The sequence below is a fragment of the Uloborus diversus genome, chromosome 2, assembly GCF_026930045.1.
Source record: "Uloborus diversus isolate 005 chromosome 2, Udiv.v.3.1, whole genome shotgun sequence".
Classification (NCBI taxonomy): Eukaryota; Metazoa; Arthropoda; class Arachnida; order Araneae; family Uloboridae; genus Uloborus; species Uloborus diversus.
Genome location: NC_072732.1, coordinates 173,117,361 through 173,144,055, shown reverse-complemented (window position 1 = coordinate 173,144,055; position 26,695 = coordinate 173,117,361). Strand labels below are relative to the sequence as shown.

The 26,695-nt window shown below is 34.6% G+C and overlaps 1 protein-coding gene across 1 annotated transcript; it reads right to left on the bottom strand.

Annotated features, from left to right (window-relative positions):
• Positions 1-396: 396 nt before the first annotated feature.
• On the bottom strand, positions 397-25,173 carry LOC129216662 (amiloride-sensitive sodium channel subunit alpha-like). Its single transcript, XM_054850879.1, has 8 exons — positions 25,093-25,173; positions 23,337-23,455; positions 19,545-19,804; positions 15,757-15,892; positions 1,864-1,936; positions 1,627-1,755; positions 658-733; positions 397-570 (listed from the first exon to the last, which is right to left on the bottom strand). Exons 1-8 carry the CDS (start codon positions 25,164-25,166, stop codon positions 397-399), a joined length of 1,041 nt encoding a protein of 346 aa, XP_054706854.1. The 5' UTR covers positions 25,167-25,173.
• Between the last annotated feature and the right edge of the window lie 1,522 nt (positions 25,174-26,695).

Sequence of the window (26,695 nt, the reverse complement as noted above, 5' to 3'; positions counted from 1 at the left end):
ATAAAAAGTTCAGAAAATTGAGTTAACCTGAGAGCGATGTCTTAAGTATGTCTGCTACTGGTGCCGTTATCCTATTTCTACTGATTGTTTGAAGCTACTTTAGTTTTTATTTGTCAAATCGAATTTTTCTTTTAGAGGCATCATTGACAAATTTTCACCCTCTTCTTTTCAGTGAGTAATTAAAAAAAAAAAAAAAATCAGTTATCTGTGTATGTGTCTGTTATTAAAAATATAATTCCAAGAAAAAAAGAAACCTTTTAACTTCAAAATATATTTCAAGATTGCTAACTTCAAACATAGTTTTCCATTCATTTTTTTCACAATAATGTTTTTAATACTTAGCATTTACGAAAACTGCATTCCTTTTTATGAAAAGACAATTCAGAAGTGTTTTCATCAAGAAGGGCTTACTTTTACCGGAAATGTTCTGCTTCGTTCTCTCATCTGTATTTTTTCGAAAACAGTTTTCATTATGTCCCACAGAAACTCGAAGATTTCCACAAAGGTGACCAAAGTCAATCCCATGAAAAATCCTAAATTGCCTCCTATGTTTGCGACCAGTGTCTCCCACTGTAGAAACAAAAGTTAACACATAAGTTACGTTAGTCTTCATTTACGTAGAATAATTAATGGAAAAAAACTGTATAATAATCTCACACTGTAAGATGCTATTTCTACGTCTTTATCAACTTGGAAAGTTCTGTAGTATACCTTCACTCCAATCATGCAATTGCTGTATGGAAGAGAGAGAGAAAAAAATATTAAGCACAAATGAATCCCTGAAGAATACAGGAAAAAGGTGAAACCACGTAAAATATTTATACAGTGGTTAAATATTGGAAAAAATATTTTTAGTACTTTGTAAAAAAAACATAGTTGCAATAAATTCGTATTATTGTTTTTTTTAAGTTGATATATAATTGAGTGAGTATAGGGGAGATCGGTTATAGCTGATACGCATTTTACATTTTGATTTTTCTAATTTTTGTTACCAATGCTATACGTACCAAAATAACATTTATTGTAACACTATTGCTATTTTTTAATTGATTTCAAAACATTTATCAACAAAATTAATTTTACGTAAAAATACCCTTTAAAATTTGCATAATAGAATTGCATTCAACACTTTTGAATTCAATTGTCAACACTTTTGGAAACACATTTCGCTCATGGGCTGCAATAGCGGCACAACTCAAAAAATCGGGTTTTGAGATAAGTGTGTTTAAAGTTTTCATTGCTAAGGAAAATGCATAAGAAATGCATTTTACTTCTGCCATTTTACGGCGTAATATTGACTTATAAGTTGCGCTAGTATTGCTGCTGAAAATAATGTGTATTTTCACATTTACAGCTGTTCTTAGTACAAAACGTGTGTTTTTCGACTAGTGCCACTATTGCAGCCCATGAGCGATTTGCTTTGAGCTTTCAAACTTTGCATTCCATTGTTAGGGCAAGCCTGACCTGGCAGCGTCGTACTGCTGCGATTGGGATCTGCGTAGCCTTCACTTCACAATTCTCCTCAGTTAGGTTTGCCCCAACTATGTAGTATTTTATGCATTTCTGCCTTGGTCCTGGCTTAGGGCGGTAACTTACTGCAAAGCATTATGCACACTATTTTCTTACTTGTCCGATGCATTTCTCACTGTAAAGTTTTCTCTACCGCTATGAGACAGGGTTAGAATTTCTTTAACTGCCTTGAAGTAATTTTCATTTAATTGACTCGCTGATGAAGAGTAGCTATATACTTTTTCCCTGAAATCCAGAAGAAAACAGAAATTAAAAACAAAATATGTATGATAAAGACATTAAATATTGAGTTCAAGATGTGTTTTTTACAAGACGAATAAGGATAAAACATACTGGCAAGGAGGCTTGCAACCACAAGGAATTGTTCCGCTCTCAATATCAGTTATCACATTGTACATGCACTCATCTGTAAGAAAAAGAACATTGAAAACTCCGACTTGAAAACGAAATTAAATACTCCAACAGATTTTTCCTAATAGTGCACTAATGTCATTGATACTTTGTTCAGGTATAATTTTACTATTACGTCCAATGATGTTCCCATCAATTTTTCTGAGGGTATACTCCCAATAATCCATTACGCACAATTTGTGCATGTGATCATATACATATAGTATGTCATAATATGAAAATTTATGAAGCTTGAAGGGATACGCTATATATCTAAAAAATATTTGAGAGTATAGGGAGTATACCCTATACACTGTAACAAATTTCGGAAACGTTTCTGGATATATCGGAAACGTTTCCGAAATAGTAGGAATCCTTCATCCAATAGCGAACTCCTCAATATTCAGAAAGCTTTTTGTTATTTCAAGAAAACTAGAAGCGGAAGTGATGACGCAACGCTTCGAAACCTATTTCATCCTTCCAACACAGGCGCCAATGAGTCGGAAATAACGAGAACTTCTTTTTTTCTTATCTATGGTTGCTGCAGTCAGAAACTGTTTAGCATTGGATTGCTTGTTATTTCATGTCTAGAGAGTAGTAAAATGTGTCGAAACTAATTTTACGCCGTTGCATTTTGGACTGCCCTTGCTTTTTTAGACGATGTACGCAGCTATTAAGTTAGTTAATAACCATTTGCTTCTTTACAATTTCCAATGCGACCATAATTAGATATATATTGTGTGTTCAAGCGTGAATAGTTTCAACACCCGTGTTTATACTTAATGAAACGAAACCCTTTGGATTACTTATTCAGTTGTAATGGAGGTAGATTTTTCTTCCGCTCATGTTCACTTGTAAGTATTAATGAATATTTTAAAACATGTTGTTATATACATTTATATTTTTGTTGATTTGCATTTGATGAGGCTCCAATTGTAACTGTTTTTGGGTTTATCGAATTAATTTAAAGTTATCCTACATACCTGTGTGCGCGGTGTATTATTTGTTGTAACCAACTGAAACTGATTAATTACGCAAAAGAAATAAGGTTTATATTTGAGAAGCAATCACAGAAAAGTTATTTCGAAATACTTGGATGTACATACATTTTGGTTCAAAAAGAAAAAAAAATCAATTGTTTAATTCATTAGAAATATGGTAATGCAAATATTTTCTAGTATTGTAATATGCTTCACAAAAAATGTGCCGGTATAATTTATCTTTTTTTATTATAATTTATTCATTCATTTAAAAATATTTATACCATTAGAAAATGACCATGTTATCTATTAGTAAGAACATAGTTATGCAATTAATTCATCTGCTTATTCATTTTGTTAAATGTGGTTAACAATAAAAAAATTCTTTGACATTAGTTGTTCCGAAAATAACATTTCCTTCGTGGATATACTAGTTTAATGTAGGACAGTCAGGAGGAATGAGTCAGTGGCAAAAATGGAACAGCTGCATTTACATGCCGAAATAAAAAGTAATATTATTTCATGTCATCGTTTTAAAAGTGATCAGTTTTTAAATACTATGTTATTAATATGCAATGCACATATGGTGAGAAGACGAGGGGCGTTCACCACGCAGACTGTGCCATTGACATTTTCAAGGGGTTGCTTTTTTTAAGGGGGGGGGCGCTTTATATCATTTTATGGGTGCACCATCACTCTTATGGTGTGGGGGGGGGGACTCTCGTATATATGAAATGGAATAATCATGTAATAGAGTTCAATGTTTTAATAAATAAAATATAGAATGCATTTTGCGCATACTCTAAAAATAAAATCAGTAACCTATTTTGATTAAGTATCTATATTTGTGATAAACTGGAAAAGGGCAAGAACAGAAGAATAAACCCGAATGGTTCCAGCTGGGGACTTTGGTGTCATATTTAAATTCATCAATTTCTCTGTTGGTACTTTTCGGTACACTTTGTTCGTCAAAGAAATTGACTTGACGTGAACGAATTTCGGAACGCAAAGTGTAGGTAAGTTCTGTCAAATTTTATCCGAAAATAAAAGCTATCAAGTTTGATACAAGATATGTTTTTAAGTTCTGCATTAAAAATACAATATGTTGATAATTTTGTCTTGAAAATATTGAGAGAAAAACTGAAGTTTAATATTGTTTAACAAACAATCCCACTTTTGAGAAAGTACTCCCTTTCCCTCCCCCGACGATTTTGCGATTATGAATGAAACTACTATATTATTTCATAAATTTTCAAAAATTTATAACTGTGCATATGTTATGCTGTTAACCATTCTATTTGTCATTAGAAATTCAGAAAAAAAAAAAAAAATCCACGAATGATTCTAAAATTGCTTGTTTCATTGCTCTTAGATATGAAAGAATTGAAACTGATATGACATGCAATACTATAGTAAAAAATTATTTTTTAGAAAAAATCACGGAAAAAGGATTCCGAAATTCTCAGAAACGTTTTTGAAAATTGTTTGGAGAATTCCGAAATACTCGGAAATGTTTTCGAAACTTTCATGAACCACAGCTGCACAGAATACTCAGAAACATTTCTGGAAAATACGGAAAGAGGATTCCGAAATACTCAGAAACGTTTCTGAAAATTACAGAAAGAGGATTCCAAAATACTCAGAAACATTTCTGGAAATTATAGAAAGAGGATTCCGAAATACTCAGACACGTTTCCGGACATTACAGAAAGAGAATTCCGAAATAATCAGAAACGTTTTTGAAAATTTCATGAACCGCAGCTGCACGATATACTCAGAAACGTTTCCGAATTTTTTTTACAGTGTAGGAACACCACTGATTACGTCCATTTTCAGTAATAGTTTGATAACAACTTATTCGAACAATCTGAAACAGGAGAGTATATCTTTATACATAAAGGGCTAATTTCTGTCCGGGTGTCCGGGGTAAACTTTAAAGCTACTGGAGGGATTTTAACCATTTTTTCACCATTGATAGCTACATAATCGGGGAACAACTTAGGCTATAATTTATTGCTAAAAAACTCAGTTTAAAAACGTCGTGATCGAAAGCAGTAAATGTCATGTCGTTTCCACATCAAATGATTGAAGATTAAACCCATTGTTTCGAAAATTCGTTGCCTAACAACAGCAATATTAAAAGTAATCATAATGTAAATTTTGAATCAAGGCCTCTCTGGAGCAAGCATGACATTGCTTTCTTAAGAATTGCATCCTCATCTTTATACATAAAGGGCTAATCTCTGTCCGGATGTCTGGGGTAAACTTCAAAACTACTGGAGGGATTTTAACCATTTTTTCACCATTGATAGCTACATAATCGGGGAACAACTTAGGCTATAATTTATTGCTAAAAAACTTAGTTTAAAAGCGGCGTAATCGAAAAACGTGAATGTCATGTAATTTCCACATCAAATGATTAAAGATTAAACCCATTGTTTCGAAAACTCGTTGCCTAACAACAGCAACATTAAAAGTAATCATGATGTAAATTTTGAATCAAGGCTTCTCCGGAGCAAACATGAGTCTAAAGTCATTTAAACATTTGGAAACTCACTTTTTGCACACTTAAGTAAACATAGTAGAGAGCATTTTTTTTTTTTTTTTGTGTACTATTTAAGTAAATAAAGCGCACAGTTTTTTTTAGTGATCTTTGTTTTTGTTAGATATATTTTGGAAATTCTTCAAATTTTTATATGCTTCACTTTGCGCTTTCGTTTCTAAATGAATCCTCTTTCTTTCTTTATATTATTGTTGTTTTACTTTTATGGGTAAGGATGAAGCTCAATTTTTAATGACGTCAAAGCGATGTGTTTTGAGTTCTTTCAGTTAAAACAGCAAAACAAAAGAAAGTAGCGATTGTTTCTCACAATTATTACTGACCCAGGCAACGCCGGGTATTTTTTTGCTAGTATATATCTTAATATATAAAAATCAATGTCCTGAGATAACATATATATATATACACATATATATATATATATATCAACGCACAGCCGAAACCGCTGAAGCTTCAGACTTGAAATTTGGCAGACATGTCCGCATGGTTACGAAAGTAACGACTAAGAAAGGATTTTTTGAAATCTCAATTAGTTCGGGAAAAATTAATTAAAACCTCTTAATTTCTGCGAAATTAAAACCTGTCATTGAAATAGAAATCCCTTATTTTCGAAGGCTCCATTCAAATCATTATTCAGTACTTCATCTCAAGTTTTGGTCGATAGCGAACTATAAATTTGATAATGTTTTTGTTTCTCACGTGATTCTTCGGAGGCTTTTCTCAAGTCAATCAACTGTCTTTTGCTTTCATTTTTTCAAAACTAGAAACGAAGTTTTTAAGAACATCATCACAGGCGGACTATCCTTTTGAAGTTAGAAGAGCGCAGTTTCCTGTTAAAGTTTGCTTTGCAATAATCATTAATAAGTCACAAGGACAGACTTTAAAAGTAGCAGGGATCGATTTAAGAGAAGACTTTTTTTCATACGGCCAATGTTATGTAGCTTCTCCAAAGTCAGTTCATCAAGCAGCTTAATAATTTTAAGCACCAAGGAAAAAAAAACTAAAAATGTTGTATACAAAGAAGTTCTTGCTTAAACATAGGTATAACAATAAAATGTGGATGGTCTGTGTTTGCAAAGATAATCAATACTTTAGAGGGATCGTTAATAACAGTTAAAGATCGGTTAGGGACAAGGGCATATATATAAGGACTCCAGGGACCCCGGGATCCTCGGAAAATTAGGAAAAAATTATAGGTAACTAGAGGACCCGACAGACGTTGTTCTGTTCAAACTTTGTAAATTGAAAAGTAAAAAAATTTCAATAAACTATCAAGTGTTTGAACCGTTTTGTTGAAAAAAATAAGTAAAAAGAAAAGGTTTTAAGCTGCTTGGTGTCAGAATGCGTATATTTATTACAACTTGATTTATCTAATGCCAACTGAGCAGTTGTTTTATTAACTATTTTTTCTCCCGTACTTGATGGTTTGTTCTTTCAGCCATACTCAAAGGATAAAAAGCGTCCTCAGATATTAAGTGTAAAAAACTAACTACCCATCTAGAACAAACGGGAAATCCCGTTGCAACATCCCCCATATGAAAAAGTATAAAACAATGAAAAAGATATCGTTTAAAAAAAATGATAAAGGTAAAACCAGTTCTCTGAATAAGCGAAAGTCACTCATCCCTCCCCCCCCCCCATAACGATGTAAAATAAACTCTTTCTTCAACTAAAATGACTAAAAACTCTTTAAAAACGAAAAGCAACTCTTTGCAGTTGGAAATCATTCGCCAAATAAACAAAATATACAATAAATTGTATTAACAGTAGCTTTAAAATGTAAACAAATGATCACACAACTCTATTGTTTACAGCCAAAGTCGCCAAGCCACCACGTTACTGTAATCCAGCCGATCAGTGAGCGAAGCCAACTTCGACCGATTAGCGCTCCGATCTTTTGAACGAAAACTTTTTAAACTTCATATATTGCCTAATTTGTTCTTTCCACCAAAGATAAAAATCTCCCACTGCACTGATCATTCGTGTACAGAACTACCCTGTTGTAATTTATCTGGAGGAAAATAAAATTTGTTTCGTCTTTAAATTCCATCATCTTTTCCTTTAATAATGTACTGATTAGTTAGATAATCCTTAACGTATTCTTGACATTGGTGCCAAAACTCAGATGGATTTCAGCTGAGAAACAAATGTTGCTAAGTACGGACGGTACTTTCTGATCATTTGGTTAGGAAAATCTAAAGCACCGATCCGGTCACATGGTTCAACTACGACGACAGAACACACGTTTTGCGTGAACCTTCCAGTACTTTACTTTAAAATATATCACGGGACCTTTGCTTTTATCGTTGCTTTTAAGAAATGGAAAGCTTCATTCTCTCTCTACGTTTTATCTATTCTCAATTGACATATCACAGTAGGAAATTTCATTACAAAAAGCAGAACTGGCTTTCTTATTGTCCTTTGGCAACAGGTTAAATATTTATTTCAGTTCTCGCTCAACAATAGGTTAAAATAAATATTAATCATTTGGGAGGTATAACCATCCAACGTTTAAATTAATTAATTCATTAACAAAAACGTTTCCGATTCGATCCATCGCGCTTCGAAACCATGCTTGCATACAAAAAATTTGATCAAAATTGGTCCAGCCGTTTAAAAGCCTTATGGTGACAAACGTCCGCACAGAAGATTTTTATATATTAAGATAAGTAATTATTATTACATGGGATTTTCGAAACTAGGTGCACCAAGCACTGTTAACTCCAGCTAATTCCATTACCCGAGCAATGCCGGGTACGGGAATGCTAGTATATATATATATATATATATATATATATATATATATATATATATATATATATATATATATATATATATATATATATATATGAAATCTTTAAAAAATTGTTTTTATTTATTTATTTTTAACTTTTGCCGATTTTTGCACATTGAAGGCAAAACAACAAACTCTGTCCTACAGAAATAACTGTAGGAAGAAGTAACAGGTTTGACTAAAAACTATTTATACTTCTTTTGAAAAGTGAGTGGTACATAAGAGAATTACATATCATCTGAGAGATAATCTGTATCTATATGTATTAAAATAATATAATAGTTTAAAAAACTAAATAAACACGCTCTTGCATTGAAATGACTAAAACGTAAAAAATAAACTTTGAAAGTAAACAGGAATGCGTCTTTCATGAACGAACAGGACAAAAAGAACGAATCCTTAAAATGAACGATTCCGAACTATCTCCTAAGAAATGAACGACCGTTCTTTTGAACGGTGAACAGTTTGGAACATTGTATTGATGCACTTGGCTATAAAATCGCGTTTTTTTTTAGATTACAATAAGAATAATCTTCAATTTTTTAACTCTCAATCAATCGCAAATTTTCTATTTCTCAATACAATATAATACATTCATTTCGAACCATTTTTACTTTCTGCTTTATTCATTATTTTTCTTTAACCGTTGTTGTTCATTTGCATTTTTTTCAATGTGTCCATTAGTAAGTTTTGATAGGCTACTAAAAAAATATTTGGACTTTCCATTTCCTATCCCACGCACCTGTTAAAATCCTTCTCATGCTTTCTGTCACCAAAACAATTTCTAAAAATTCTTTTTATCTCTTCTCCGACCCATTCTTTTGTCTACCACGAAAAACATCCCTATGAACTACCATCTATATTACTTTTGGCTTCATTTTTAACTAGCTTGACGAAAACTAAATCTCAATTTTAAATTCAGTACTCTGAAAATTTTATAGTGATTGTAGTTTTCGATTTTGTTCCCTTATTTTAATACTTGCTGCGTTTTTACTTCCTTTTGCAAAAAAGGAAGTATTGTATTCGCGAAAAAATTTTCACTCAAAAATCCACCTAAATTTCCATTTTGCTCACCCCCGAATGAATGTTGAGTTTTTTTTTTCGACCCGACCACACGTGCGTATACAGGGTGAGTTCGATCGAATCTGCCATACGAAAGGGGGTGATAGATGAGCCCAAGTGGAGCATAGAACCACCCATTATCGTGTCCAATCCTTAACCGTAACCGAGTTTGGTAAATTTAAGGAAAATGAGTTAAAAAAACAAAATTCTGAGAAAACGGCCGATTTCTGAAATTCTTGTAGGACATACAAGGAAAATAAGTACATATTTGGAAAGAGCAGACTAAATCCTACAAAGTGATACCTTTCGCATTAAGATAGTCGCATTTTACAGAGAGCTACAAGCTTTGAAATATTGGACACACTCAGAATTAAAATGGTGCCAACATTTTTAATCGACATTTTCAAAAACAACCGTAAGAGCTACAATCGGGCAAATCTACCAAAAACTGGCCCATTCCATTAGCTTTCAGATGATACAACAACAAATCATATTGGGCTCTTCATGTTCTGCTGAAATTCAGGCTTTTGTTTGAAACAGTGTAAAAATCTGCATTCGTTAAAAAAAGGAAAACCAGCGAAGAGTCGCACTTTTCTGTTTTGAATTTTCTGTTTCACGATAGCATGTTGCTTTCTTTGTTTAAGAAAATGATATTTTTTATATAAAAATAATAGTTTTAACAGTTTAATAAAAAGAAAAAACACACGAGATAACGATTCGTAGAAATAAAAGAAGCATTACTTTCCCGTGCTTTTCACAAAGGGAAAGTCAAGAACAAAAAATGCTACACCAACTTCAATTAGTACATTTAATAAACCTTCAAAATTTGCAATAGCTGCTGAAATTGGTCACCGCCACACCTGATACACGCTCTTGCCCTTTTGCGAACGGAAACAACCGTTGCTCTTAAAGAAATTTCATTCCTTAGTTTCCTTACTGCTTCAGCAAGCCGGTCGCTCAATCCTTGCAAATTTGCTACTTCTGTTTTGTAAACTTCTTGTTTTAAGAATCCCCAAACAAAGAAGTCCACTGGCGTCAGGTCTGGGGATCTAGGGGGGCAAGGGATGGGGCCCATACAACCAATCCATTGGGGATACTGTTCAGTTAGAAATTCCCGAACGGCATTTGAAGAATGTGCAAGGGCTCCATCGTGTTGGAAAATGATTTCCGCTCTCTCCTGAACAGAAATAGTATCAAGAAGGTCAGGCAAATGATGTTCAATGAACTCTAAATATGAGCTTCCTGCATTATAAGACCTTAAAACGTATACAGACCCATCAAAAGACTTCCGATTACGATTTATGATTGTGAAAAATATCGTCTGAAAATAAAAAGCATTTGTTTAACAAAACAATTAATGATAAAAACTAAACAGAATTATTCATTTGTCATAATATTTTATGCATCGTTTGCTTATTTCTGATATTTTGTAAATGTGTTTTGAAAATTGCTAGAATTATGATTCTTTTTACAGTAAGTCAGTAGAGAGTGTGTTTTTAGTTTTTGAAAGTTTTCGTTAAAGTTTCTAAAGATAATTTGCTATATTCTTTTCTCGATTTTTGGGTATGTCTCGATTTTTTAACGAAGAGTATGCTGATATGCATTTCGTGTACGGATTTTGTGATGGTAATGCTCGCAGAGCCGAGAAAGAATACCGGCTCCGTTACCCAAATCGTTCTGCATCTAATAGATGTGTTTGCCTCTATACATCGAAAGCTCAGAGAGACAGGTTCATTTGGTACGTTGTTCGAGAGGGGCCAGGATCACCGTTCTGCCAATGTTGAGGAGTATAGGCTGGACCGAGTAGTGGAAAACCAAAGTGTGAGTTCACGCTCGATTGCTATAGAAGGTGGACTATCACAACGTAAAGTGATGAAAACATTGCACCAAAACAAGTATCACCCGCATCATTTTACTCTAGTACAAGAACTGCGCAATTCAGATTTAGAAAAGCGGGTAACATTTTGCAGATGGCTACTAGCCCGAGACACTGAAGATCACCATTTTCTAAGAAAGATATTGTGGACTGATGAGTCGTTGTTCACTAGAGGGGGCATCATATATTTGCATAACTGGCATCATTATACTAAACATAATCCTTTCTTAACCCAAAACTCATCATTCCAAACTCGATTCAGCATAAATATTTGGATTGGCGTAATAGGAGATCATTTAATTGGTCCGTATGTGTTTCGAGGTAACCTAAAAGGAAACACATATTTAGAGTTCATTGAACATCATATGCCTGACCTTCTTGATGCTATTCCTGTTCAGGAGAGGGCAGAAATCATTTTCCAACACGATGGAGCCCCTGCACATTCTTCAAATGCCGTTCGGGAATTTCTAACTGAACAGTATCCCCAATGGATTGGTCGTATGGGCCCCATCCCTTGGCCCCCTAGATCCCCAGACCTGACGCCAGTGGACTTCTTTGTTTAGGGATTCTTAAAACAAGAAGTTTACAAAACAGAAGTAGCAAGTTTGAAAGAATTGAGCGACCGGCTTGTTGAAGCAGTAGGGAAACTAAGGAATGAAATTTCTCTAAGAGCAACGGTTGTTTCCGTTCGCAAAAGGGCAAGAGCGTGTATCAGATGTGGCGGCGACCAATTTCAGCAGCTATTGTAAATTTTGCAGGTTTATTAAATGTACTAATCGATGTTGGTGTAACATTTTTTTGTTATTGATTTTCCCTTTGTGAAAAGCACGGGAAAGTAATGCTTCTTTTATTTCTACGAATCGTTATCTCATTTGTTTTTTCTCTAAATTAAATGTTAAAACTATTATTTTTATATAAAAATATCATTTTCTTAAACAAAGAAAGCAACATGCTATCGTGAAACAGAAAATTCAAAACAGAAAAGTGCGACTCTTTGCTGGTTTTCCTTTTTTAACGAATGCAGATTTTTACACTGTTTCAAACAAAAGCCTGACTTTCAGCTGAACTTGAAGCCCAATATGATTTGTTGTTGTATCATCTGAAAGCCAATAAAATGGGCCAGTTTTTGGTAGATTTGCCCGATTGTAGCTCTTACGGTTGTTTTTGAAAATGTCGATTAAAAACGTTGGCACCATTTTAATTCTGAGTGTGTCCAATGTTTCAAAGCTTGTAGCTCTCAGTAAAATGCGACTATCTTAATGCGAAAGGTATCATTTTGTAGGAGTTAGTCTGCTCTTTCTAAATATGTACTTATTTTCTTGGTAGGTCCTACAGGAATTTCAGAAATCAGTCGTTTTCTCAGAATTTTGTTTTTTTACTCATTTTCCTTAAATTTACCAAAACTCAGTTACGGTTAAGAATTGGACACGATAATGGGTGGTTCTATGCTCCGCTTGAGCTCTTCTATCACCCCCTTTCGTATGGCAGATTCGATCGAACTCACCCTGTATACCTATGAACGTATAGACGCCAGAAATATCCATTTTGACGTTACCCGAGTTAATTACAAAGAGTTTTCTCGTGACGTCTGTATGTACGTATGTATGTGCGTACTTATGTGCGCATGTATGTCGCATAACTTTAGAACGATATATCCTAGAAAGTTGAAGTTTAGTACGTAGACTTCTAGTGGGGTTTAGTTGTGCACCTCCCCTTTTGGTTACATTCGAGTGTTTCTAAAGGGATCTTTTGCACACTTTTGGGGGGAAATCATTGTTAATTTCGATGTGTAAACTCAAGTAGTGTTATAATTTGGCACACACTTCTGGTCACCAAGTTTTGGCGACAAATTTGGTGATTTTTTTTTTTTTTTTTCAAATCTGGTTTTAATTTGGCCACTGTTGGTGATATTTAGAGAGTTAACTATTGAATCACATTAAAATTGCAATAATGGGGAAATAACATTAAATTGGTGTAAAAGGTTATGTGAAAGGTTAGCTATGTGATGTACACATCAGCTCGTTTTTTACTTCCTTTTACTAAAAAGGAAGTATTGTGTTCGCGAAAAAAATTTCACTAAAAAATCGGCCTTTATTTGCATGTTGCTCACCCCCGAATGAATGTTGAGATTTTTTTTCGACCCGATCACACGTGGATATATGCATAGGAACGTACAGACATCCGAAATATCCGTTTTGACGATCCACGAGTTAATTACAACGAGTTTTCCCTTGACGTCCGTATGTACGTATGTATGTGTGTATGTACGTATGTATCTCGCATAACTCAAAAACGGTATATCCTAGAAAGATAAAATTTGGCACGTAGGCTCCTAGTATGGTCTTTGTGCACCTTCCCTTTTGTTTGCATTCGGATGTTCCTAAAGGGGACTTTTACACCTTTTTCGGTGGAAATCATTGTTAATTTCAATGTTAACGCAAGTGGTGTTATGATTTGTCAAACACTTGGGGATGTATCGCCAAGCTTTTGAACAAAAAAATTTGGCGGGTTTTATTTTTATTTTTTTTATTTTTAAGTCTGGTTTTATAATTTGGTCAATGTTGGTGATATTTAAACAGTTAACCCCTGAATCACATTAAAATTTCCAATAATGGGGAAATAAATGTGTGTAAAACGTTTTTTTTTTGCTTCGGTTCGCATAAAACTAGGGGTGAAAACATTTAGTGTTTCCTTGCTTACTCCAAGGCGCTGTTATCATTAAATTGGCGTAAAGTCATGTGATGCACACATCAGCTCGTTTTCTTTTACTTCCTTTTACGAAGTACAGGAAGTATTGTATTCATGAAAAAATTTTGACCCAAGAATCGGCCTTTATTTCCATTTTACTCGCCCCCGAATGAATGTTAAGTTTTTTTTCCAACCTGACCACGCGTGGATATATATGTCTAAAAACGTACAGACACCCGAAATATCCATTTTGAATTAATTACAACGAGTTTTCTCGTGACGTCTGTGTTTACGTATTTATGTGCGCATGTATCTCTCATAACTCAAAAATGGTATGTCCTAAAAAGTTGAAATTTGGTACGTAGACTCCTTGTGGGGTCTAGTTGTGCACCTCCTCTTTTGGTTGCATTCGAATGTTCCTAAGGGGGTCTTTTACACCTTTTTTGGGGGAAATCATCGTTAATATCTACTCATTGTTGCAAACTCAAGTGATGTTATAGTTTAACAAACACTTGGTGATATATCGCCAAATTTTTCGTCGCTAAGTTTTTTCGCCAGCTTGGTGACAAATTTGACTTTTTTTTTCTTTAAATCTGGTTTTATTTTGGCCACTATTGGCAAGAGTGAGTTAACCATTGAATGAAATTAAAATGTCTAATATAGGGAAAACCAATCTGTATAAAACGTTTTTTTTTGCTTCAGATTGCAACAAAAATTGTTGGGGAAAAATATTTAAAGTGTTTCTTTGTTTTCTCTAAGGCACTACTATTATCATTAAATTGGCGTAAAAGGAAGTTATGTGATGCACACTCGTTTTTGATATTATCCCATGTGTATCCCATTTCAATACGTGAGAATGTTTTGCAGAGATATCACCTGAAACATTTTTACATGACAAAGTCGTTCAAATGAATGAGTTCAGTGAGCGAGTCAAAAGAATGAACGACTCTCTGCTGAACGGATCATTGAAAAGAACGACATTGCTCATCTCCAAATGTAACGTATGTTCAGCAGAGAGAGGGTGCCCAACAGCTGACTTATTATTTTTTAATTAGCTTAAAATAATAGGAATAAAATAATATATCAAGCAATTAACTTTAATGTAAAAAAAGCGTGGGGTGCTCGCCATTTGGATTTTTGCCAGCATTATTGCATTATTGCAAAACTCTAACGTCTAAGCTAGCACTGAGACAAGGGGTGTCCAACAGCTGACTTATTATTTTTTAATTAGCTTAAAGTAATAGGAATAAAATAATATATCAAGCAATTAAATTTAATTTAAAAAAAGCGTGGGGTGCTCGCCATTTGGATTTTTGCCAGAATCATGCATTATTGCAAAACTCTAACGTCTAAGCTAGCACTGAGAAATCTATGACGTCTGATATCAAGCCCCTCCCCTTCACTTTTTTACATACAAGTTAATTGCTTGATTGGTTATTTTATTTCTACTGTTTTAAGGTAGTAAAAAAAGAAAAAAATACGTGAGCTGAGGGGCATCCTCCCTATACTGAACATTTTTTACATTCAAAGATTATTTTTTGCTTTTTAGCTTATTTTGCTTTATTGCGAAAAGAGTTTTAAAATTATATTTTTCCAAAAAAATTACGAGCTTTTCATTCGCTGGATGGTGTTCATTCACTGGTAGATCTCCCCTACGTTCAATTTTTAATTTAATTTTTTATTTTTATGTAATTGATCACTGTTGTGTGCTTTTTACTGTCTTCGTATACTTCACTCCTCCAAGATAAATTTTCACTCGTCTAAAAAACGCCAAAAAATAACTTCATGTCCTAAAAAAAAAAAAAAAAAAGAAAAGAAAAAAAAAACTCTCTGGTAATATGTAAATTTATATACATAAACTAAGAATTGTATTTACATTGTTTCTGCTCCGTCACTTTACAAAAGTCATAGGCAGTCAATGCTTTGAGTAGAACTGTTCCTCTTAAATATATCCTCCTCGTGCAGTTGCATTTTGTTGTCAAATAGTAATGTCGGCAACTTTTTTCGCATCCCTGTTGAAAAAAATTCCGCATTAAATTGCGTAAATCATGTCGTCTTATTACCGAAAAGAGAAAGTAGAAAACTCAAATAGTATTTCAAACTTGCAATTACATGAATCTTTATGCCAGATATTGGACTAAAGATTTTTCATCTTCTAACTGTGTTGAAATAAATTAGCTTTCAGGAAGTAAAAGTAATTAATTAACCTTTAAAAAAAATAAATAAATAATCTAACTACGCAAAACTATTATGCTGGCCATCACGAAACTTTCTTATACATATCTCGCACAGTTGTACTCCATTTTTAAAATTATTGAAGGATATCATTCACTTGGAGCTGATGGTGGAAAAAATTAATCAGAAGTAGTTCCTATCTGGGTTCCACATGTATACAAATTCTTCTTTGAATTCCTGAGTTACTTCTTGATATGTTTCAGTCACGCTAAACGGGAAAGACGTTCGACTGCACACCGCTTTGGCGTTATTCAAACTATAACTTTCCAGCAGCCCCCGTTGGAGTACATATGCATACCAGTTTTGTGTAAATCCTCGCATTACTTTACAGCGATCAGGTTTCATGAAAAAACTTTTAGTGACACTCGCCCTTTTGGAGCGATTGGAACCAAAAATGAATCAGTGGTTGCTCCCCATGCAGGTCCACCTTTACACTGGTGTGCAAAAATTAAGGACGAGACGGTTTTTTCAATATAACTTTGTAAAAAAGCTTTCCAAATCAACACTTTTAATACCGCAAGATCCCCAATACGTAAGGATATGTGTAATGTAAGCAACACTTACTGAAAGAGAAATCAGAGGGATAAAAAGAAGCTTTATTGAAAAAGTAGCATGGAGCTCAATGCGACTGAAGGCCGAAACATCCCTGTGATGGGTGTCTAGCAAGAAACAACCGGTCTTTAGGAGGGAATATGATCTCCCCCGACTGCTAGGCAGGTTTCACAGCGTCTGCTCATGCTGAGAATGAGGGTGCCAAGGAGTTGATGATGTATTGCTGCCCATTCGTCTTGTAGCGCCAATCGAAGCTCCCGAATCGTTACTGGTGGTAAGGTACGAGCTGCCAAGCGTCTGCCTAGAAAATCCCATACATGCTCGATGGGATTGAGATCCGGAGATCGTGCCGGAGAATCCATACGTTCAATATCCTCACTCTCTAAGAGCTGTTCGGACGCTACTGTGCGATGACATGGTGCATTGTCGTCCATGAAAAGGAACTGCGGATCCATAGCGCCTCTAAAAAGACGCACATATGGAAGAAGAATCTCGTTACAATAACGGGTCCCGTTGACTGAACCTGCGTCGAAGATGTGAAGGTCTGTACGACTACCAAGCATGATGCCTCCCCAAACGAGAACACCGCGACCTCCATACCTGTCCCTTTTAATGATGTTCGAGGGATGTTGCGGCTTCCCCGCTCTCTCCAGATGAGTATTCGATGAGAATCGCTACTCAGACTGAATCTGCTCTCATCTGTAAAGAGTACTCGTCCCCATTCATTGTCTCTCCAATTCCGGTGTTCCCGGACCACGAACGTCTTCTCCGATGGGCAGGCGTTAGAGGTACACACCGTATAGGGCGTCATGCAAACAGACCACCACCGTGCAGTCCTCGGGCCAAGGCAAAACGCGATATCGGTCGTCCAGTCGCCTGTGTCGTGTGTCTAGCGATTTCACCCGCTGTCTGCCGCCTGTTTCTTCTGGCCTGTAAGACAATATACCGGTCATCTGCGGGTGTGGTTCCTCGTGGACGACCACTACTGAACCCCCGGATAGCTGTTCCTGTAGTTTGAAATTGTCTCCAAAGTCGTGAAACGATGCTGTGAGCACAATTCCGAACTCTGCAGCCACACTTGTCACACTGCGGCTTTCCTCCAACTTCCCAATGATTCGACCTCGGGTAAAAGCATCCAGATGTCGTCTAACAGATTGATTATTCGCCATTTCTCGCTGAGGCAGCAATTCGATGTGATTTTAATTGCTATACGGCGTGCAATCTCTTTGCCAGAAATACTGATCTTACACCGACAACATGCTTTATACTACTCAGACACTCCCCCATTACGTCTGCCTGCATATCTGCGCATGTGCTACCGTACATCACCTTACTTAATCTCCTGATTGCTCTTTCTGTCCACTCTGCCTCTTCGTTCAGCTGATATGCTAGTTATTCGACTTCGTCCTTAATTTTTGCACACCAGTGTATATAAATTTCTATTATAGTATTTGCGTTACTTCTTAAGACGTTGTAGCCGGGTTTAACGAGAAAAATGCCCGATTTCGTCATCACCTAAGAAGCGACTGGCGCTAAAAATGAATCCCCTGGTGTTCCCATTAAGGTCAACCAAAGGAATATTTTTATGTAAATCCTTTTAATACTTCTTAAGATATAGCAGCAGTTCTTGAAGTGAAAAAGTACATTGCCGCACTTGTGATTGCCGCCTAAATTTAAATAGCACCAGCTACCATCGGGGTATATATATATATGTGTGTGTGTGTGCCAGTTTTTGTATGAACCCTTGCATTATTTCTTGAGATATAGTAGCCACACTTACGGAGAAAAAACACTCTGCGGTGATTGGCGCCAAAAACTAATCACTAACACTTTCTATTGCAGAAAATAACTGGCCCAAATTTCGTTCGATTTCTTGCAGTACATTTTGAGTCAGATAGCCCACAAAAAAAGATTTCACTCACATACAGACTCTCAGGGAGACTACACATAGTCAATCCGACTAACACACACATAAATAATAAACAGATTTTTAAAATGGTCAAACCAGGATCAATATTTTTGAAAACGTTGAAAATTGAAAATCAGAAATTGAAGAAAGTTAAAACCATGATCTTAGAGGAAATTAAAACTTTCCTTTAAATGCACAAAGAGAAAAAAAAAATTTAAAATTGTATCAACTGGTTTTTTATTTATTTTTTTTTTTTTTAAACATTGATTTTAGGACTTAGAAGAGAACGAAAAATGTTTTATTTACAATGACGGGTTTACAGGTTTGGGGTTCAATCAAAATGCATATTGGAGGCCCCTTCTGCCACTAATTATTTAATAATAACAGATGGTTTTACTAAGCTTAAGAATAAGCTCGTGGCGTTCTTTTAAATATTTCCATATACCCATGTGTATCGAATAAGCAAAACAGTTTGAAGGTTTAAATTAACTCTTTCTAAGTCTGTGGAATTCTTTTAAATACGTCCTTTTCATGGGTGCCCACAGGGGGCGGGGGATTATGGCACAAGTTGGTGTCATCAAAAATTTTTTTTGTGGGGATTTTTTTTTTTTTTTTTTTGTTTATTTAAATTTTTTTTATTGGTTTATTTTTAATTACTTTTTTTGTTTTATTTTATTCTGTTTAGATTTTATTTCATTTATTTATCTAGTTTGTGTGTGTATATCATGACGTAGCACAGAACTTTTCTAATAAAATAATATTAAAAAAAATAAATAAATAAAAAATATTTTTTTAAAATATAAATAAAATTAAAAAGAGAGCTAAAATATAAAAAAAAGGAAAGAGGGTTGGCAAAAAGGGGGGAGGGATTTGCACCATTGAAATTGAGGCGGAGGCACCCCTGTTCCTTTTCTACCTATGTGTATAGTGTGTATAGAAAATGAGGAAGAAAAAGAACCAGCACTGACTAGTATAGAGTATTGTGCGGTGGCCAATCGGAACTTGAGTTGACTTCCGTCATTGACGCACGATCCATACGGAGGACCCAGTCTCGATACATAGGATTGCGTGACCTCTATCCCGGACATGTCGTGTGGTCGCAGACTGATGCCGTACTCAGCCACAAACGGTAAATCCCTCGGATCGTGCACCACAACTCGAGCGCCGATGTGGCGATTCAGTAAATCTACCGATGTCGCTTGACTCACGTGTAATATTAGTTTCAGACCTATGTAAAAGAAAAAAAAATTAAAGAGCATTTCAAAAACAATGTTTTTTTCCCCTTAATAATAATAACGACTTTATTTTGTCACTTTTATCTTTAAGCGGGAAATAACAAAGTGCGTGAGGGCGCTCCGATGGGAGGTCACTGCGACCATCAAAAATCATCTTATTCGGCAAATTTTGACTGAAAATTCAGAAAATTCGTGATATAGGAATCATTTTTATCTTCTTTTTTTTTGTACTGCCTAATGTCTCTTTTCATTAGATGTAAGTACGTATGTAAGCTCGTTTATTATTATTTTTTTAAATTTTATATGAGTAAGGTTTTATTTTTAAAAAGTAAGGTTACAAGAGCTCTAACGGGTATGCAGCTTTTCTGCATGAATAAAACTCACGCTGAAGATAACGAAGGTGATCAGAGTTTTTAATCGGTACCGGTGGATGGAGCTGGGTGACCACTAACAACAGGACAGCATGTCAGTTAGAAGATGGCTGCGTGGACGGAGGCATGTTCCGCCAATGGAACAAGAAGTATGATAACATTTTTTCGTTGATAAGTATTAGATCACGCTCCTCACAGTCCTGACCTCGCACCAAATGATTTCCATCTCTGTGGAGCTTCAAAAAAAAACACTTGGAGGTTCGGCATGGAAGAAATCATCGTCGAAAATGTGAAACCACATAACGATGTCTTGCTGAACTGCAGGGCCCGATTAATATGTCAGGAGGCCCTAGACTTAACATTTTTTCGAGGCCCCTTTGTAGTCAAACCTCTCAATTTTAGCCATTGCGTAAAAACAGTTTTAGCCATTTGGGAGCCATTAAAGAGCGGGGTCCTAGGCCATGGCCTAGTCGATCTATTCAGTAATCAGGCCCTGCTGAACTGCAGCCTCACCGGTTCTGATATACTGACCTACCAAGTGTTTCTTTTATGATCCAAAAAGATAGAAATCAATGCAAAAACCTTATCACACTTCTTGTTCCATTGGCGGGACATGTTTCCGCCACCACAGCCATTTTCTAACGGATTTTTTTTCTGTTAGTGAACACCCAGTTCCATCCACCGGAACGTTCGAAAGCTCTGAAAATCTTCGTTATCTTCAGCGTGATTTTTATTAATAAAAAAAAAATCTGCTCACCGGTCAAAGCTCTGACGACTCGAAATCATACAGCAATGCGTGGTTGGATATGCTTTTCGACCCGAGAAATTAGTGATATGCTAGGACTGTTCCAGACTGTTCGGAGTTCCACGCATGGAAGATGTGAGGAACGCATTGTAGCTGGTAGAAAAAACTTCGAACCTTTGCTTTTTTTACATGTATTATTAAAAATGATTTTCACTTACGGTCTGTTTTCTTTATGGTGCTCCTGTTTGTATTACCGTTTCAGGAAAGCATTTTCGACCACACAATGCTATATGATTTTGAATCGTTCGAATGCACCATAACCCTCTTAGGAGTTCTGACACGTTTGACTAATACACTCTGTATACAGGGTGTTCCGTTTTAACCTGCAAGACCTTTATTTTCGCAACCGTTAGTCCTAGATGCATACTTCCAATTGCAAAAATGTTAAAATGAATGCAAATAATATGCTATGATACGCAAAAACGCAATACAAAACCTCAATCAATTTGAAAAACCACACTCTATGCTCACATATAATTTTAAATCCTTGTTAACAGCTATATTTCCCCCCAAAATGTGTTATTGACGGCGAGTGTAAAAGTCATAAAACATTGCGTTTCATATTTCGATGAACATTGGTCGTACTAACGTCAAACTTTTTGTGCTGAAATTAATTTTCAATGGAGATTTTTCCTGAATATAAGTTAGGGGACCTAGGGCCCGTGTAAAAAGTTAAATTTTATATTTTTAAACTCATTTTTATTTTTGCTTCAAACTGTCACTATCTTAACCCTGCATCTGATTTTGAACATATTTGCAACTGGAAGTATGCATCTATGACTAACGGTTGCGAAGATAGAGCTCTTGCAGGTTTAAACGGAACACCCTGTATGTATATACCTATATAATTCGGTTTAATTTGGAGTTTCATTTGGTAAATTGAGCACTTCCCCCCTCCCAAAAATTTACGTTCGGGGCACCCTATGAAGGAATGTGTTTATTAAATGTATATTTAATTGCTTATCAAAATAATAACTACGGAAAGCTTTACTTTTGATAGGATTGACATTTTGGTACGATAAAAGAATTGACTGCCTAAAAAATTAATAAAAAAATAAATAAATAATTTTTTGCTTTGCTTTGAAGTAATTATAAGAAAAATAACCAAGACTCGTTCCGATGAGTAGAATGAGAATCATGAAGTAATTTGTAGTCGAAGAGCGGGAAACAGTTATCTAACGAAACCAATTTAGTGTCCAGCTAAGTAGGCTCGTTTATCTCTGAACTAATTTTTGCTTTTTCCAATGCCATAATCATTCGACAGTTTTAAACTTAATAATTTTATAAAATAATGCAGTTGAACTCTAAAATTATTTCCATCGGAACGACTAATTTTGTTGTAAGATGGTCGATCCAGAGGTTCCCATCAATTTTACAAATGGACAAAAAAATTTATTCTCATAGAAATTTACATCGTTCGAAGGAGAAAACTTTCCTCTATTTTTTTTTTTTTTTTTTTTTACATAATCGCCATCTTTTTCTACACATTTTGTAGACTGTGCTTCAACTTTTCTATCCCAATATCATAGAACTCCGCCGCCGAACCGTTGAGGAAACATTTAAGCTCTTCTTTGACTTCATCGTCACTGCAGAAACGTTAGCCACTCAAGTGTTCCTTTAACTTGGGGAACAAGTGATAATCACTAGGCACGAGATCCGGTCTGTAAGGTGGGTGGGGCATGAGAGTCCACCCTAGGTCTCAAAAGTTCCTGGTTTTCGTGCGTTATCGTGAAGCAGCGTTACACTGGATGACAGTCGTCCTCGCTGGCGGTTCTGGATAGCTCGCCTGAGCTTTATTAGTGTTGCTCAATAATTTTCTGAGTTGATTGTTGAGGAAGTTAAAGGAACACTTGATTGGCCAACCCTTCCGTAGTGACGATGAAGTCAAAGAAGAGGCTAAATGTTTCCTCAACGGTTTGGCGGCGGAGTTTAATGATATTGGGATACAGAAATTGGAGCACCGTCTACAAAAATGTGTAGAAAAAGATGGCGATTATGTAGAAAAATAGAGGAAAGTTTCCTCTTTCCAACGATGTAAATTTCTATCGGAATAAATTTTTTTTGTCGATTTGTAAAATTCATGGGAGTCTTATTTCTGGATCGACCTTCGTATCTCTTACAAAAATGTGCGTAATCCATCCCTTTACAGAATGCCTGGGCGTTCTATAAGGAATGATTTGAGGCAGGAACTCTGTGCAACGTCAGCTTTTCATACTAAGCATTCTATAGAATTTAGGTCCTATTTTATAGAATGACGTATTTTAGATATTGCCAGTAACATGTATAATAGTAAGGCATTTTGAAAAATAATAGCTGAAAAAACAAATTAATAATAACGAAAAATCTTACCGCTATGGCTTCCGTAATTAAAAATTTGTATCGGCTTCTCTAAACTCGAAATAGTGTCTCCAATGAAATTAAACATATAGCACTTTCCATATGATGGATTATACAAGACAGTAAAATTTCTAAAATTGAAATAAAATACAGAATTCTTATTTTAAAACAATTTTTAGGTAAATGTAATTGCTAAGCTTACATATATCGCTTAATTTTCGAGAAATATTAAATCTCATTTTCTGCTACGATTTGTTTTAGTATCCAAGCATTACCAGGAGGGCAGTTAAGAATCATAACATCTCTGCTAAATATAATGCTCCTTTCAGAGTTTGTTTCATTTTTATGTTAAATTTCAATATGATGCGACAAATCACAAGTTGATTGTTGTAAACTTTTTTTTTCTGTTTTGTGATAAATTAATAAAATTATTTTAAAAACTTCGATACTTAATTTTTTTTTTCTTGGTTTCAATAGTTGTATTATAATTCACTGCTGACTGCTTTTAAATCGTAATTGCTCTCCTTGAGTGTCTGCGAACTATTATGTTTTTCATGTTTTCAAACCAATACTTTCATGTTTTTATCATGACAGACTTTGCCATCGGCGAATCCAGGATTTTGCTTTGAAAAAGGCTGGAGGTCAAATATTTTTTTTATCGTTTTAAGTGTCTTCTACTTGCACCGAAGGGAATGAAGGTATATTTTTTAACAATGCCGTCGCGAGGTCAAAAAAACTGGGGTAACAGGCACTCAATTTTTTTAAATGTAGGGAAATGTGGGGCAAAGTGATATGGTGCTGCTTTTAGCGCCACTTATCTAGCAATATTTTAGGTATGTTGTAACACACGTAGTCTATTCCAGTCAAGAAAAAATTACCTCTGAAAATCAATGTATATGATAATACAAGCATTTTAAAAAGTTGATACCCATATTTTAATATTTTGTAATAAGTCAAAAATTATGTTTGTTATTATTCAATGATAAAGTTCCTGTTATTAACATTTTAAATATTTATTGAAACCTATTTATATTCAATTCAGCATTTATTTGTTTAATATTAAGCTCATTTGTATTATAAATGCTTTGTTCAGTTAGACAAGTGTATGCGGGGCAAAGTGGATGGTGCTAAGTGAAATAGCTCATTTCTTTCACTTATTGAATACTTCATCAATTTTTTTACCTGTTCATTTATTAATATTTTCATTTAAATTCCTTCATTTAATAATTCACTTATTTATTCATTAATTCACTTGTTTTCTTGATCAATCACTATTATATTAACTTATTTCATTTTTTCTCATTTATTAACTTATTTAGTTATTTATTTTTTTATTTTATTTATTTATTTATTTCTTTGATCAAAAATATCTTTAATAATCAAATAAAATTATTTCATTAGAAAAATATTGTCTTTTTCACTTTGCTGCATGAAAAATAGCAGTGGAAAATTTCCACCTTTTTTTGAAGGTACAAATTTACTGCCAAAAAAAAAAAAAATAATAATAATAATATTTCAAAGCAAGTTTGTTATAAAACATATTGTTCTTTCTTGATATACCGTAATTTTCAGACAAATTTCCAATTTGTTCAGTTCGAAAAAAGTAAGTTATCTTAACTATTTCACTTTGCCCCACATTTCCCTACTGTCAATAAGTTGCCAATGATAACAAATACAAATAAATAATTGATAGAAGAATAAGGATTACTGAAGATAAATATTCCATAATTAATTAAAAACATAAAAATTAAATATCGAAACAATGTACTCTCGATAGCACTGAAATCCTTCGAAGCTGCAGGAAATGACAAAATTATCGAAATTGATTCCGTTCTGAAACATATCTTCTGTTGTGGGCATCAAGGACTCTTCAACGTCAGTTAAGTCATAGGTTTCCGCACCTGTGACTAACTTTACTACTTCGTCGACTTTCGTGTCACTTATTTGAATGGGTTCTGAAAAAAAAAAAACGTTTTTTCATTGGTATTCCCAATCTAAAATAATAGATAATATTTGTTTCAAAAAACGCAATAAAGTATATCTACCAAAACTTTATAATATATATCCGCAATTCAAGTAAAATATAGCAGGCACTGCATTCTTTGGTCATTGGCCGCTGAGAGAGGTTAAGCTAAAACTTATCCACCTACAGAGGACATGACCTGTCCGATGAGACATCTGCTTTAACCGCGGGAATTTGAAATGTTTTACCTCTAAGGCTGATTCCTAAAATCACCGTAAGGTGGCGTATTCGAGCTCTATTACTGTGATTGTTTCAATTCTATTGTATTAGAGCGCACCGATTTTCCACTATGGTTAAAAATGGGTATGTCAATTTTTAAAGCCCATGTTGAATTTTCTAGAAAACTATTTTACATATTACTTTAAAATGTTCACAACATTTTATTTATATGTTCATAATTATATTGAAGTGATTTTTTTTTTGTTTTTTTGTTTTTGGACTTATTCTTAGCTCTTATTCCGAATGGCTGCTTTTATGGTAAAAAACGGTCATTTTTTCTTTTAAAAAGTGTTTATTTATTACACAACGTTTTTTTATTCAGAAAGCAGAAGTTACTTTTAGCCGACTTCTGTTATCGTTTTCGTTTCGAAAGCTTCTTGTAAGTCAAAGAAGGAGCACCTCCGGTTCTAATCCAGCAGTATTCAGCGAGCATTAACTCAGCGAAATGACACTGATACTATTATGTGCGTTCCACTGCAGAAGTGTCTAACTAAAACCTTTCTCTATGCTCGTGGTAGGTAACAAAATCCCCCAGAAAGTGGATGAAAGGGAGTTTCGAAGACATCAGACAAGTTCCATTGATGGGCCCAGAACTTTCGAAGAAGTTTTTTTTTAGTAACGTCTTATGTAAATGGGTAAAATGAATATATTTTCTTTTATTTTCACTTTTTTATTTTTTGGTGCTACTACAATTTATGGAAAAGTAAACTAATGTACATTAAAAATGGTTGGTATATTAAAAAGTGCACTTTTCAGAAAATCATTTAAGAGCTTTTTGCAAAACCATTAAAATATGCGAGACGAAAACAATGGGTAAGCTAAGAACACGCTACTCTTTTATTCCCATGAATACGTAGCAAATGCACATGCATATTACCCACTAATAAATTCCTTTTTTTTTTCTAAAGGTGGGCGAAAAAATCGTAAGGTGGCAATTTTTAAGTTTTTATAAAGAATAAAATTAGCATCTGATATTTTCGTATGTTCTTTGTTCAGTTTTCATTCTGTACAAGAAACAATGTTTAGAAAGGGACCCGTCTACATTCTTTATTTTACGTTGGAACAGAAAGATTGTTTTTTCTTTCTCAGTAGTTCAGCAAAATAGGTAGATGGGAGCTTTGGAAAGTTA